The 14,365-nt window shown below is 56.1% G+C and overlaps 1 protein-coding gene across 9 annotated transcripts in view; it reads right to left on the reverse strand.

Annotated features, from left to right (window-relative positions):
* Window positions 1-1,166: 1,166 nt before the first annotated feature.
* Window positions 1,167-14,365, reverse strand: part of LOC113218419 (protein split ends) — a 91,102-nt gene continuing 77,903 nt past the window's right edge. For 6 of the 9 annotated variants that reach the window (XM_052266858.1, XM_052266855.1, XM_052266854.1 and 3 more), the window contains 9 exons: window positions 8,144-14,293; window positions 7,764-8,057; window positions 6,881-7,666; window positions 6,382-6,794; window positions 5,878-6,295; window positions 5,548-5,670; window positions 4,002-4,832; window positions 3,544-3,903; window positions 1,167-3,450 (listed from right to left, as the gene is read on the reverse strand). In XM_052266858.1, the coding sequence (XP_052122818.1) occupies window positions 3,322-3,450; window positions 3,544-3,903; window positions 4,002-4,832; window positions 5,548-5,670; window positions 5,878-6,295; window positions 6,382-6,794; window positions 6,881-7,666; window positions 7,764-8,057; window positions 8,144-14,293 (9,504 nt within the window). In that variant the 3' untranslated portion in view covers window positions 1,167-3,321. Of the gene's footprint in view, window positions 3,451-3,543; window positions 3,904-4,001; window positions 4,833-5,173; window positions 5,279-5,547; window positions 5,671-5,877; window positions 6,296-6,381; window positions 6,795-6,880; window positions 7,667-7,763; window positions 8,058-8,143; window positions 14,294-14,365 lie in introns of all 9 variants that reach the window. The other 3 variants (XM_052266852.1, XM_052266853.1, XM_052266856.1) reach the window with 3 other exon arrangements.

Below are 14,365 nucleotides of genomic sequence, written 5' to 3' on the forward strand. Positions count from 1 at the left end.
TAGGGGCCATGGGCCACGGCGCGTTAGGGGTCATTCAGAAAGTGAAGTGCGTCCTTCTTTTGCCGTTACGAAACTGCCACGTTCAGCCATTGCAAACGCGCATGGCGCCTGATAGGTAGGCAACATTTTTCCTGCAGTGCATGCGTGTACTGCGGGCTGGCCTACCTAGAGTCTCGCAGGCGACGAGCTTCCGTAATTTACTAAATAAATCTGAGAAAAACGGACGTACTTCCAAGACGATCCCTTACATGCGGAGTGAGAAGGCAAACCCGCACACTGCTGTGTTGAAGCTCTGACACGACTTCTCAAGTTTTCAAAATTATGAAGGTTGACGGACATTTTTGACAGATTCCTTGGAGTGCTTCAGGGCTCTATTGCCATAGAACATCTGACAATAAGCAACACGCGCTACCTTCACCCTACGAAAATGCAAAAACATGGCTTTGTTCTAAAAAAAAGACAGTATGTCTTGTTTAAAATTAGAACAATTGTTACCTGTAACTACTGAAAAGGTCGGTTTATGGAAGGTAGCCCTGCACTGCAGAATCTGGTAATGGGCGCTGTACCTCAAACGGCCATCATCAATGCGCTACAAATGCATCTGAGACCTGCCCTGTTTTGACACGTCACCTGAGACAATGTTGTTGGGGTCCTCGTCCATTCTGCCGCCGTCCCGGGAAGAGGCGCCCGTCCCCGCCTCCACCCTGGTCGCGAGGCCACCCGGACGCTGCTGCGGGCGCACTCGGGGGAGGGGGAGGGCCTCCGGGTCGTCACGGAGGTGGGAGTGGAACAGCAGGGCGCTGCCCAGGTCGGCGTCGACCAGCGCCTCCACCCAGTCGCGGGACATGCTCGCCCCGCCTCGCGCTCGCCCTAACCCCCATGAAGGAGGACAACTCGTTCGGGGGCTCCGCGACTCTCAGATTCATAATCATGTCGGGGTAGCTGGTGCATCTTCACCAGCTCCCGCAAGGAAAAGTCCCTTTGTTGGCTTGCAGGCGTTTCCATGGTTGGGCAGGTTTGAATGGGGTGGTTAAAAATGAGGCAGAGCTCACAAAAAAGTGATAAGAGCACTTGAGTTCTGAGGCCAAAGCGGCCGATTGGGTAAGAAAGAACTGCCGTCGAAGTGGTTGAGTGGTTGTTAGGTGGAAATAATAGGAACTTTCAACTACATCAATAAAAACAACAATTTTATTTAATTTGGTTTCGTAAACATTTTATTTTCATTCATAAAATTAATAACTTAAATCACTGGACGATTTTGTTTTTAATATTCAAACGAAAAAGAACTTAATGCAGAGAGATCACAGCCTGGAAAAGTATGTGAATATTTACATGTGTGTATGCTTCCCCCCTCTCCCCTCCCTACATTTCAAACACAAATAGCTGGGACTCAAACATCCATGTTTTGTGTCTGAAACCACTTTTATCAAAAAAATATATTCCATCACTTATAAAGGCGGATTTTTCTTCTTGTTTTTGAGCAAACAGACAATGAATAATCTGGTAAGATTTAATAGAAAGAACCTCATTGGTATTTTTCACTTCCCTAGTCATGATTTAAGAGGCACTAGAACAAGTAGCAATGGCTACAACCAGAAAGCTTGTACTTGAATGGTATTAGTTTAACTGCATGTTTTTCAAATCTTGAATCATTTCTCAGATCAACACTTGAAGAAAACATAGATAAAATATAAATAATAAAAAAAAAGGTGAAATCTACACTTTTCATGAGTTTAACAGCCTCAGGAACAGCACTAAGCTAACTCCCATATCAATTTTTACACATACTTTTTTTTCAAATGTACACTACTAGAATCAGTTATAGATGTTACTTTGTATGTACATATAATAATTTTTATAGGTCTATTTATATTGTAGGTACCTTGGACTAAAGTTCAAACACTTTCTGTACAAAATATATACAGTGAGCGGAGGGTGACAGTCAACTTGTCTACTTCTAATAAAGCCACTTTGGAGCCAATTTAGGCTACATGTTCATCTGGACAATAAGACATTTAAAACAAAATTAACTTTGTTTTTGATTTTAAGAATAATTAAGAAACAATATTCTGACATCATGCAATAGAACTTGGTGGTAACAAATGTGACAGACATGAATCTTCTAAATAAGCACTTAACTAGACAAGTAAAAATAACCAAACCTTCAAATTTTCCCCCGAAAGTTTGATTAGGTTACTTATTAAAATTTATATTTTTAAAATAATAGTTCCTTCTGCAGACATCAGTACAACAACATCACAGTGACAGAGAGAAATGTGAATGTATGCGACTTCACCTTCGCCTTCGTTCATTTGGTCGGACTGAGCCGCATCAACATCACAGCTTGATAACAATAGCCTGACAGGCTCAATTAAATTTCCACACATCACGAAGAAGAAGACTATAAATTAGAATTACTTACTGAACTGTTTTAAGGTAGATTTGTATAAACATTTCTCCCTAAACATTAACAACTTTTCTCAACATAGACATAGCAAGTAGTGAATAAGAGGCGCATCAAATGGCATATCAACTAACATCAAGATATAACAATCTTTAAAACAACTTTTACAAGCAAACATACATTCATCATATTAGCATAACCAGCTTTGACGGTAACTTCATATAATGCCCTCGGACCCTCTTGCTATTTTAGTATGCCATTAGAGGTCATAATTGGAGAGATCATCAAAATTTATAATTAAATCGTCATAAAAAGAGACTGTGAAACCACATGCCCACCTCCAACCCAACATACTTGCATCAAGCAGGCTAATAAAGAGCACCAGTCCAAAAGTAAAACAAAACCATTCACTCATCAACACTATCACACACACACACACACACAAAATCAAGAGACAGGAAGTACCTCCTGTTCCATTTGTCATTCAGAAAAAAATTAAAGAAAATCTCAAAATTTAAAATGAATGAAGCAAGTATGTTTAAGGCTTGACAGTATCTTAAGATAACGTGAAAAGATAAGGTATGTAAACTATAATGATAGAATGTATAGATACACATATTAAGCTATAGAAAAATGTTACAGGCATACTACACAGCAAAAGGACCAAGAAATCTTACAATGATCCATATAACAAGGGCATCTTTTATAGTGCACAGCTGAGATCAACAATATAAAAATCTTTGTAGGGCAGCTGCAATTCCCAAACAGCAGTCTGTTTAAGAATGAAGTCTACTTAAGATAAGTTGAATACATGGCTTCCGTTAATAGTCAAGTAGGAATAAGAGTGTATATATTTTGGTCAAAGTCACAATTAGGATTAAATAACGTTTTCACATGTGCAATGAGCTGTTTCAAACTTACACAGTGGCAATAATTATAACTAGGTGAGCAAGATTAGCAACTCTGTGGAATAGATCTGGTGCAATTCGAGCTAAACTCTCGTTGGCAAATTCACAAGACGGGAACACATGGACCACATATGCAGCCTGGAAAGAGGAGACAGAAAAAACATTGGTTAATACAAATGTAAAATAAAAGTACATTGAAAGGGGGAAAAGTTGAGAGTTGATTAAACTAACCTGCTGTGATCCAGGAGCGGCAATGTTCACAATACCAGCGGCTTGCTTCTGTTGAAGATATGTTATGAAAGCAGTCTGGAGATTGTTGGATTGCTGAAGAACATCCATGGTGTCTCGTCCACAAGGGAGAGCCAAGAGCATACAGTGCTCGTTTTCAGTCTGCATCTTGCGTGTTACTCCGTCGATCTGTGTCTGCTCCAGACGCATTCTCTGGGCAATCCTTAGTGGTGGTGTCGTTCCATCGCCGTTGCACGGCAGCGAACCACGCGCGACGACGGGGTTGCCAAAGACGAAGTGCATCTGGACCGCAGCCTGGTCGTTCTTCAAGGCCAAGAGTCCTTGCCACATTACAGGATAACGCTGGGGAGAGGAAAATAGAAACAGTCGTGTCAAACATAAGGAAAAGCAGGCAAAACAGAAACTAACAAATCGATCATTATATTGTAATTTAGGCTCACCTGCAACAGCATCAGAAGGGAATCGTGCTGCGCGGGCACCTGGCCGGCCACGGGCGGGGTGGAGACATCGCCCATCGGCGGCCTGCTGGACACGGCGACAGCGGTTTCAGGGCCCGGCTGCAGCTGTTGTTTTTGCTGCTGCTGCTGCTGCTGCTGTTGCTGTTGTTGTTGCTGCTGCTGCTGCTGCTGCTGCTGTTGCTGTTGTTTTTGCTGCTGCTGCTGTTGCTGCTGCGGCGTGGAGGGTGCACCAGGAAGGTGGATGGCGGCGGGCCTGCTGGCCACGGCGTGCACGTGCGCGGGCGGGGGCTCGTCGGCCGCCGGGTAGTAGCGCGCCGGCGTGTGCAGGTGCGTGGGCAGGCCGCGGTACACGGTGGCGAGGCTCGGCGAGTCCGTGGCGCGGTCATGCGGCGACTGCAGGCCGTGCGCCGTGGTGGGCGCGGCCAGGTTGCCGGCCAGGGGGACGGTCAGGGGGACGGCCAGCGGCACCGTCAGGGGCACCGCGCCCGCCGCGCTGGCGGGCCGGCGCAGCTCGATGGGCGGGCTGCTGCCCGGCGGGGCCGCCAAGGGCGACGCCAAGGGCACCACCCTGCCGTCCTCCAGGTCGGGCTCCGTCTTGGGGACGATGGGGCTGCGCGGCGGCGGCACCACGGCCCCGGTGGCGGAGGCGGCGGCCGCGGCCAGGTGGTACGGCAGCATGCCGTCGCCCCGGAGGTACTGGTACATGACGGTGGGGTGCACGTACTGGGCGTGCTGAGACAGATCGTGGACGCCCGGCGGCGCGGCGCGGACCATGTGCGGCGGCTGGAACGGGTGCGACACCACACCTTCGCCCTATAGAGAAAAGGAGAAGGGAGAAGGTTCGTTTAGAACAGACATCCAACCGATGAATCGGTACCAGAGGTAATAGTACAACAAAGCAACAAACTACAAAATGGGAAAGAAGCAAAGGATAAGGATATTTGAATCTGTGCGTATAAGTCAAAATTTTCAATTAACAGCTTCTATTTTTTTTTAAATAAAAATTTAGAACTTCTGTAGAACATGCAGCCAGTAATACATTCAATTCATTGAGGTAAAATTACACTTTAAAAGAAAGGCCACACAAGAATTCAATCTGGTTATTAGATTGTTAAATGGAATAGAATAGACTTGTGAAGGAGTAATTATCTGACCTGGTGAGCAGGTGGAGGGCTTTGAATGACCCCATGCGTCGTTCCCACATTGTTGACATAGTGAGTGCCGGGAAGGATTTTCGGAGCCAAGCCACCAGAAGCATGCTGAGCCACACACCCATGTTAAAACCCAATTAGTTAAACTGTTTTAAAGCACATAGGAAGAGGGGAACGGAGGAGAGGGCAGCCTAGCATGGCGATTACAATGTAAATATTTTCTTGGAAAATATGCAAAACAGTTTGTTACTGAATTGCACACAACATGTTATTCAAGCAAAAATTCAAAATAAAAACAAAGGCTATTTTTCAGAGCCCAAGAAAATCTGTCATAAGCTCAGCCCGCCCAAAACGGCTTGAACACAAATTTTCCTTACCAACGGCATGGCCAGAGAGGACAGTAAACTAAAAGTCTGAGTCTGTGTTCCACCGTTCAGTGAGGATACTGGTGAGATTTGAGAAGCCCTTAGAGGAACCAGATTTGGGGGTTCAGATTCCATCTGCAAGAATCCACATATGTAATGTAGACCACAGAGCAGTGAACAGTCATAGGACCCCTGAACATTGAAGCGGAGCAGAGCAAGGGTAGGGGAGTCTAAGGCGAAGGTAAACGGACAAATGGAGGTATAGGTGCTGCCCTCAACCCCAAAGCAGTGCGAAACCAAGTGACGGGAAGGAAAGAAGCGTAACAATCGTCGACGACTCACCTGAGACTTGGCCTGCGCGACGGGGACGACGGTAGCTCTGTAGTTGGCGGCACCGGCGATGACGGGCTGCTGGGCTGGCTTGTGCAGCGGTGGGCTGGCCACGGCGCCTGCAAACGGCTGCTGCTGCTGAGGCTGCGCCTGCTGCACCCCGTGGATGTGGTGCACCTTGGGTGGCTGGACGAGCGACAGCGGCTTGACGCCGACAGACACAGTCTGGGGCAGCGTTTTGACCACCGCCCCTGCAGACGACGACGCCAGCATGTGCACCGCCGGATTGGTCTGGATCACGACGCCCGCGGGCTGCGGCAGAGCGACGCCCAGCGGTGCCTTGGGGGTGTTCTTGGCTTGGTTGACCGAGTTCAGGATGTGCGCCTTGGGTGTCATGGGCGCCACCGAGGTGGGCTTGTTCAACGGACCACTGAAAGACAAGGAGCAACGTTGTTAAACTTCAAGGTCGAGGACATGCGGCGAAGCAATATCTGTATATGCGTGTGCACTACTTACCCTGCTTGCACAGTTGCCACTTGGTTGACCTTGGCCAAAGAAATTGGCACTGAGTTCGGTGTTTGTTGGATCGTCGTGGCCGCCTGCAGCAGGTGGATTTTGGGGATCTTTGGGATCTTGGGGTTCAAAGCCTGGGGCGAGATCTGGTTGACGATGGGCATGGGCGGCTTGCTCGGGACCGAGGTGGCAATGCCCATCTTGTTGGCCGTCACCAAGGGCACCGGCGTGTTGTTCATGGGCTTGGGCGACGTCAGGAGCGGCGCAGCGCCCGCGATGTTGCTCTTGAGTATCATGTCGCGAGGCTTTTGTGCCACCTGAGGCTGTCCAACCACCACGTTCACATTCACCTTGGGGTCGGGCTGGACGACACACACCTTGGCAGCCTGCGGCACCGGGGTGCCTGGCATGGGAGCCTGTAGAGCACAAAATAAACATGAAGCAGGGCGTCGAAGCGAAAAAGAGAAGGGGTGAGAGCAAGATTTGTAAGGGAGTTACTTACCACGACCAACTTGGGTTGCTCCTGGGGTGGAAGCTGGCCCGGCTTGCCGTAAACCACAGGCTTTTGAGCTAGTAGTTGTGCCGCGTTGGCGGCAGCCTGAAGTTGCTGCTGCTCCTGCTTGACGGCCTGGGCCAGGACGTGCTGCTTTAGGCTCTGCAGCGGCTTGACGGTGACGGACTGGTTCGGCCACACCACTGACGGTGGCTCCGACTGTGTCGAGGTGGTGGCTTTGGACACGATGATGGTAGACGGCTTGACGGCCACCGCGTCCACCGAGCCCGGCACAGGCACGTACTGCCCCTCCTCGGCCTCCTGCATGGGGATGAGCACGCCCGTCTCCGGGCAGATCATCATGGTGGGCTCGTTGTGCTCGTCCAGGGACCCGGCGCTGCGTCTCTTCCTCTGCTGTTCCTCGCGCTCCTTCTCCTTCTCGAGGACACGCGTGGTCAGCTTGCCGGGCGCCTTGAGGTTGGCCAGAGACGAGGGCATGGTCGTGGTGATGGTCGTCGCCATGCCTGTAGCCATGCTGGTCACCAGGCTCGTAGCCATACTTGTAGTCAGGCTCGTCGCCAAGCTTGCAGTCAGGCTCGTGGCCAGGCTCGTAGCCATGCCTGTAGCCATGCTCGTAGCCATGCTTGTTGCAAGGCTCGTCACAATGCTCGAGACATTGGCCGTGGACGCGGGCGCCGATGTAGTCGCCACAGATTGCACGGATGTTGGAGTAGACTGTAGCGGGGACGCCACGGAGCGCGTCGGGCTGGGGCTCTTGACCCTCGACTCGGCGGGCTGAGGAACACAGGAGGGAAAAGTGTTAAAATATACAAGTTCGGGTCACTGGTATCAAACGAATTAAGAGACACAGGGTGCGGGAGGTTCGCGTTACCTTCTTGGACTCCTCGCTGGACGAGTCTCGTCGGATAGTGGGAGTGGCGTTGGTCGCGGTCTTGCGCGTCGCCCTGGGCGACTTCCTGGGCTGCTCCGGGGCGGAAGCGTCCAGGCCGCCGCGGTTGGCTTGACGGGTCTGCCTGCGCGTTGCAGGGGCCGGTGCGGGCGGCGCCGGCGGAGGCGTCGTCGGGGCTGACGGGGTGGCCGCGGCCTTCCCTGCCGCCGCGGGTGTCGTCTCCGCCGCCGCCGAGCGCGTGACCACGGCGACGTTGCGGACCTGGGGTAGGCAAGACTATGAGGGTCGTTAAGAATGCTCAAGGTTAGTGGCATGCAATGGTTGGTCAGCAAGGTTGCGGATAAAGAGGGCGAGGTACTCACCACATCGTCGATGACGTCGTCCACTGTGCTGCGAGAACCATCCTTCTCCTGCAGGCGCCTCGACTTGCGCGTGGACGCAGCTGAGGCCGCCGTGGCCGCCGTAGTTGTTGCCGTGGCAGCCGTTGTAGCCGTCGCAACGGTGGACGCAGAGGTGGTCGAGGTCGTAGCGGCCAGGGTAGACGTGGGCACCACGACCACGGGCTCCTCGCGGGTCTCCACAACGGGTTGCACGACGGATGACGTCTTGGTGCTGACGGTCGGCTCTTTGGTGGCCGCGGCGACGGCGGGGCTCTTGATGGTCAAGATCAGCCGCGGGCGCTTCTCGTCCTTGTCTTCCTTCTTGACCTCCACGTCTTCCTTTTTCTCCTCCGTAGACAAGACGACCACTGCGGGCGCTTCCTTGGTCTTGTTCTCCTCCGAGGTGTCCCGCTTGATCTCATCCTTGACTTTGACCTTGTCCTTGTCGTCATCTGAGTCATCTCGAAACTCGTAGACATCGGCCAGCTTGCGGGTCACGTTGTCGTTGGCGCCTCGGGCGCGGGTGCGTCCGCGGCGTGTGGCCACCGCGCTGGTCTTGGCGTCATCCTTGTCGGTCTGGCGCGCGCGCCGGGTAGTCACGCCCTGCTGCGGTGCGGTTGTCGTGGACGCCGCGGCCCGGGTGCTGACCGTGCGGCGTGTGTTGCGGCGCTGACCGCGTCGCCGCGCTCCCGCTGCGTCATCCTTGGAGTTGCCGTCCTCGTCGGAGTTGTCCTGCGCGTCGTGCGCGTCCGAGAGGTCGGCGTCGTCCTTGGACTCGTTGAGCGACGAGGCAGGTGACTTGGTCGCGTTGCTGTCGATGGAGAGCGGCCCGTGCAGCGAAAGCTTCTTGGACTCGTCTTCGGGGTGGTGTTCCTGCGACGCGCTGCTGGCGACGGTCGTCGTGCTGGTGGAGGTGGGCGGCGCAGTTTTGGACGGGTCGTCCCGCGGCACGAAGGAGTCCAGCTTGTCGCGGTTGAGCGGCGACACGGTGGCCATGATCTCGGAGACCCGCTGTGGGTTGGGCGATCGCACGGCGTACTCCTTGGCGAGGGGCGACACCTCCAGGGTCTCCGCCGCAGTGATGCTGGGGCTGCGCGGGGCAGGTGACCTCGGCGACATCGGGGACACGGATGAAGTGACAGCTAGCCAGCGCTCGCGCTCCTGTTCAGCCGTGAGCGACATGGCGTGCACCTGGTGGTGCACCCACGGGGGCTGCCGCGCGCCGTTGTCCTTCTCCTTGAGGGTCGAGTTGCTCAGCTTGTCTAGCCACGCGTCCGAGACCTTGTCGGGCACCTTGGCCTCCAGCCAGGGCATAGGCTTGGAGGCACGATCTTTGTTGGCCACCAGGTGAGCCAGGGCCTGGTCTCGGTCCACGGGCGTCGCGGCGAGCCACGCTTTGCTGTCTTCCTTCTCGAGTCCGAGCGGCCAGGGCTTGGGCTCCGCCTTGATGGGCCCGGCTTGCACAGAGATGGGGAGGGACTTCTCGCCAGGCAGCCACTGCCCCGCAGAGGGTTCCTCCTTGATGAGAGCGGGGCTGGGGCTGGGGCTCTTGGCCCTCTCCATGGGCTTCACAGCAAGCCAGGGCCTCTCCGGCTCGCCGGGGCGCTCCGGGTGCCAAGCAGAGCTCTTCTCCGCGTCAGAGGAGTTGGTGGTTGCAGTGTTGGTGGTCGTGGTGATTGACGATGTCGACGACGCCGCGGTGACCGTGGCGGCGGTAGAGGTCCGCGAATCGAACCACGCCTTCTCCCCGGCTTGGTCGCGGGAGACACGCGGGCTCTTGTCGCTCGCCTCTTCGTCTTTGGAGCAGAGAGCGTCCACCGTCTTGATGACGGAGTCGATGTTGACCTCTTTGGACCAGAACTCGTCCTTGGTGTCGATAGGCGAGTCACACTTGATTTGGCTCTTGAAGTTGGTCTGCACCTGGCGAATTGGGCCGGGTGCGTGCACAGGGGCAAGCACGGGTTTGAGCACGGGTGTCAGAACGGGCGTGTGCACCGGTGTGTGCACAGGCATGTGTACTGGTGTGAGCACCGGTGTAGGAACTGGTGCAGGTGACGGCTTGGTGTCCTTGACCACCTCGTCCTCCACGATGCAAAGAGCGCCCTCACCCTCGTCCTCGTCCCGGTCGCTGTCCGGAGCCTGCTTGGGGCTCGGCTTCGGGCTTCGTCGAGGACTTGGCTTGGGGCTGGCGCCGGATGGTGAAGCAATCGAGGTGTTGATGATTGCGCTGTCTGATGTCGGTGCAACCAGCGAGTTCAACGTGGGCGACATGGCTGCGGGTGACTGCGGCGCGCTCGGAGGGTGCGGCTTGGGCGATGGGCTCGACACCATGGGGAACGGCGCCTTGTTGAAGGCCGTGTTGACAGCCAGCACGCCGGGTTGCGGCGCGCGGGCCAGGCCCGCCAGAGTTTGAGGCAGGGTCGTGGGTGTCATCTGGTGCAGCTGAGGCGACCCCAGCTGGCCCAGGTGGCGGACGACAGGCTGTTGAGACGGCCGCATGCCGCACACCACGTTCACGAACCTCGGGCCGGTCGGCATCATGTGGGCCGTGTGTGGAGGCTGGACAGCCGGCCTGCAGCCCGCCAGGGCCTGCGTGCTGGTCATCATGGGCGGCGTGGCGGTGGAGGGCGTCACCGTGGTCAGCAAGCCCGCGGACGAGGCCGTGGACGAGAGGGTGATGACGCTGGTCGGGGTGGAGACGGGCAGCGGCATCCTCAGCCCGGGCGGCGAGATGATCTTGGGGGCCACTGTGCCTACCACGTGGTGGAGCTGCGGCAGCGGCTGTGGCAGCGACTGCGACAGTGCATGGGGCTGAGGCTGAGGCTGCTGCTGCTGTGGAGGTGCGACCGCGGCGTAGCCGGTTGGGCGCGGCGAAGCGCTCACGATGGCATGCTGAGGCAGGCCCATCCGGCTGGTGATGACGGGCTGCGGGACCACCCCGAGGCCGCCACGAACGACGGGTACCGGCACCGCCTTGGGCACCACCTTGGACACCACCCGCGGCGAGTTGCAGTTGACCAGGGTCGACGACGCCGTACTGGGCACGGCGCTGACCGCGGGACCGGTCGACTTGATGAGGGTCGGCGTCGTGGACACGGCCAGGTTCTGTTGTTGCGGTGCCGCGGTCAGGCCAGGGCGAACGGCGTGCACCACAGACGGCGGCTGCGGGTAGGTGGTGACGGGCGTCTGAGGGAAGGTTGTGATTGGTTTCTTGATCGGAGCCGTGGAGTTGATGTTGAGGTTGGGCAATTGCTGGTGTATCATGGGGTGGGCGCTTACGACCGGCACCGGGACTGGCTTGACCAGCATGGGCGCTACGACGGTGCCCTTGATGACTGAGCTCTTGGTGGGCGAAGTCTCTCGCTCGACCGGGGACTTGAGGTTTGCTACGTGGTTCGTATCTGTCTTCACAGGAAGCTTGACCTGCGGCACGACCGGGATCGGCGGCTTCAACTCCTGCTTGGCCTCGGGCTTCACGTCGACAGGCGGGACGGCGCTCGGGGCGGACACGACGGTGGAGACGGGCTCGGCCTTGGGCGCCGTCACGATGGTGGAGGTGACCTGGGCGGACACGGGCTTGTCGAACAGCTCGGGCTTCACCTCGCTGGCGGCCTTGGGTGACGAGAGGCGGGCCGAGGCGGCGGGTGAGGCGGCCGCGACGGGCACCGACGGCGCGGCAGGAGTCGCGGGTGGCGAGCGGGCGGCTGGTCGAGACATCGCCAGGTCGGAAATGCGCTCCATCAGCCCTTCGCTCGGCACCACTTTGGTAGGGGTCTCCGCCTCGTCAGAGGTCTCACGCTGCTGCTGCTGTCTGTTGAAGAACGACGCCGGCAGGTCCGGTGTTCTTGGAGGCCGGCTGAAGTCCATGGTGTCGGGTGTGCTGATGGAACGATCGAAAGAACGGTCCAGGGAGCCAGTGACGCTCGCGCTGACGCTCGTATCGGCATCTGCGTCGTCTGTGTCTGTGTCGATCTGCAAGTCGTTCTCCGACTGGGGCGTGTCCGGTTTGAGGCTCTCCACGGCCTGAGCCGTCTCGTCGTCTGCCGCCTCCTCCTCTTCGACCACCTCGTTGTCGTACGAACTCGTGTGCTCGCCGAAGTCCTCGCTGCCCCCGAAAGTCTCCTCGAGAAGAGCGGCGACCGCGTCCTCGGTCTCCTCCTGAGAGATGATAAGCTTGTTGTGGGCGTCCTCCTTGTGCATGATTCTGACGTCGTCCTGTCCCTGTGCGCGAGGCTGGTCGAGACGAGGCGGCGAAAACTGCTGCTCGATGCTCTTGACGGCCGTCTCGTGAATGTTCTGGTCGTCGAAGGGCATGAGCACCTTCTTGGCCGCAGCGGGCGACAAGCACGGCAGGCTGGTGGTGGCAGGGCTGGACGCGGACCCGGTGGGCGCAGCCGCGGCGGGGGCGGTGGTGGTGGGCGTCGACGCATGCGTAGGGCTGAGGCTGGGGAGCGACGGCATGGACAGGTCCGGCAGGTGCGTGGGGCTGTTCGGCGCCTCCGCATCTGATCTGACCTCGGGCGGGCTGGGCGTCGAAGTGGAGGCCTTGCGGTCCGGGGACGCAGACCCCTTGGAGTGCTCGCGGTCGCGGTGGTGGTGGTGATGGTGGTGGTGTCGGTTTTGCTTCTCCTCCTTGGACTTCTTGCGCTTCTTGCGCTTCTCCTTGTGCACCACCGCCTCGGCGCCGCCCGCCTCGCGACTCTCGTCCCCCTCCGTAAACTGGAACACGTCGAAGTCGTTGGCTGTCGGCGCGACCGGCCCCAGGGCCTCCTTGGCGGACAGGGGGTCGCGCTCCGCCTTGATGGGCGACAGGTTCGGGAGGTCGTCGTTGAGCAGCTTGGCCTCGAGGATCTTGCCGGCCTCGTCCAGGGCCTTGCGCTCGCGCCGCTTCTTCTCCTTGCGCTTGCTGCGCGCCTGCGCCGCCTGCACCTCCCGCTCCACCGGGCCCGTCGAGTCCGAGTCGGACGCGTACACCTGCGACACCTGCCACTTGGCCGGCATCTTGTCGTAGCCGTGGCGGTGTTGCGGGCTGTGGGCCGTCGGGCTGAGGGGCAGGCTCTCGCGACTCTCGCTGCTGTTGTTGAGAGCGGGCGGCGGCTTGCTGTTCTCCGAGTCCTCGGAGAGCGGTCCAAAGATGTACTCCATCTTCTCGTCCCGCTTGACGTTGTTCTCCAGCTTCCGGGTCTTGGACTTGCCTCCGTCTTCCTGGCGCTGCTTTCCCTCCTCGTCGTTGAGGAGCTTGCTGTGATTCGACTTTCTGCGCTCTTTCTTCGACGTGTGTTTCTTTCTCTTCTCCACACAGTTTGCCATGTCTTGTTTGTCGGGCATTTCTGAGTCCCCGTCCATCGGATCCTCGCGATGCTGTGAGCTCTTTTGCTTCTTCTTTTTGTTCTTGTGAGACTTCTTACGAATGCCATCTTTATCCTTAGAATGACCGGAAAAGTTGCAGTTCTCCAATGCTGGCGGGGGAGGCGTTCCTTCTACTGTTGCATCGTCCTCCGCGCCACTATCATGATTCTGCTTGATCCTCTTTTCCAGCTTCAAGCTCTCCATAAAGATCTTGGCCTTCGCGGCATCCATCTGCTGCTGGTGTTCTTCCTCATCGGAGGAGTCAGCAATGGCATTCTGTTTGATTTTGAATTGCTGAGTGTCTTCCAGTTCGGCAAAGCCCATATCAGCTTCACTATCGTCAGAGAATATGTTGGAGGGTTTAGGTCTGCGGTTCACAACCCTTTCGTCCTCGGAGGTGTCAGAGACGATGCGAGAGCGGCTGCCCTTCCTCGCCAATGCATTGAGCAAGGCTTTGGTGCGCGCTGCTCCCTCACTCTCTTCACGCATTTTACTCTTCATGCGCGAGTCTGATTCCGAATCGTCGTCTTTCTTGGAGCTGCTTGCTTTCTTCGGCTTGCTGTCAGAGCCGGATGATTCACTGGAGCTGGTAACCAGAGCCTTGCGCCGAGAGCTCTTCCCACGACCAGATTCAGAGTCCGAATCTTCGTCGTATGATGTCGAGCGTTTCTTCTCTTCGCGTTTGGCTCGTGACTGTTTCAGAGCAGAAAACTTTTCCTTCATTTTCTCCTGACGCTTCTCTTCTTCCTGTTTCTGCATGTTTTTGGTTGATCGGGCTTTCACCTGCGGAACCAACACATGCAAAGACAAAATTATAATAAGAGACTGCTTGATAAAGTTAAGTGCAAATTTAAA

This window comes from Frankliniella occidentalis, unplaced genomic scaffold, assembly GCF_000697945.3.
Source record: "Frankliniella occidentalis isolate FOCC.00 unplaced genomic scaffold, Focc_3.1 Scaffold43, whole genome shotgun sequence".
Taxonomy (NCBI): domain Eukaryota; kingdom Metazoa; phylum Arthropoda; class Insecta; order Thysanoptera; family Thripidae; genus Frankliniella; species Frankliniella occidentalis.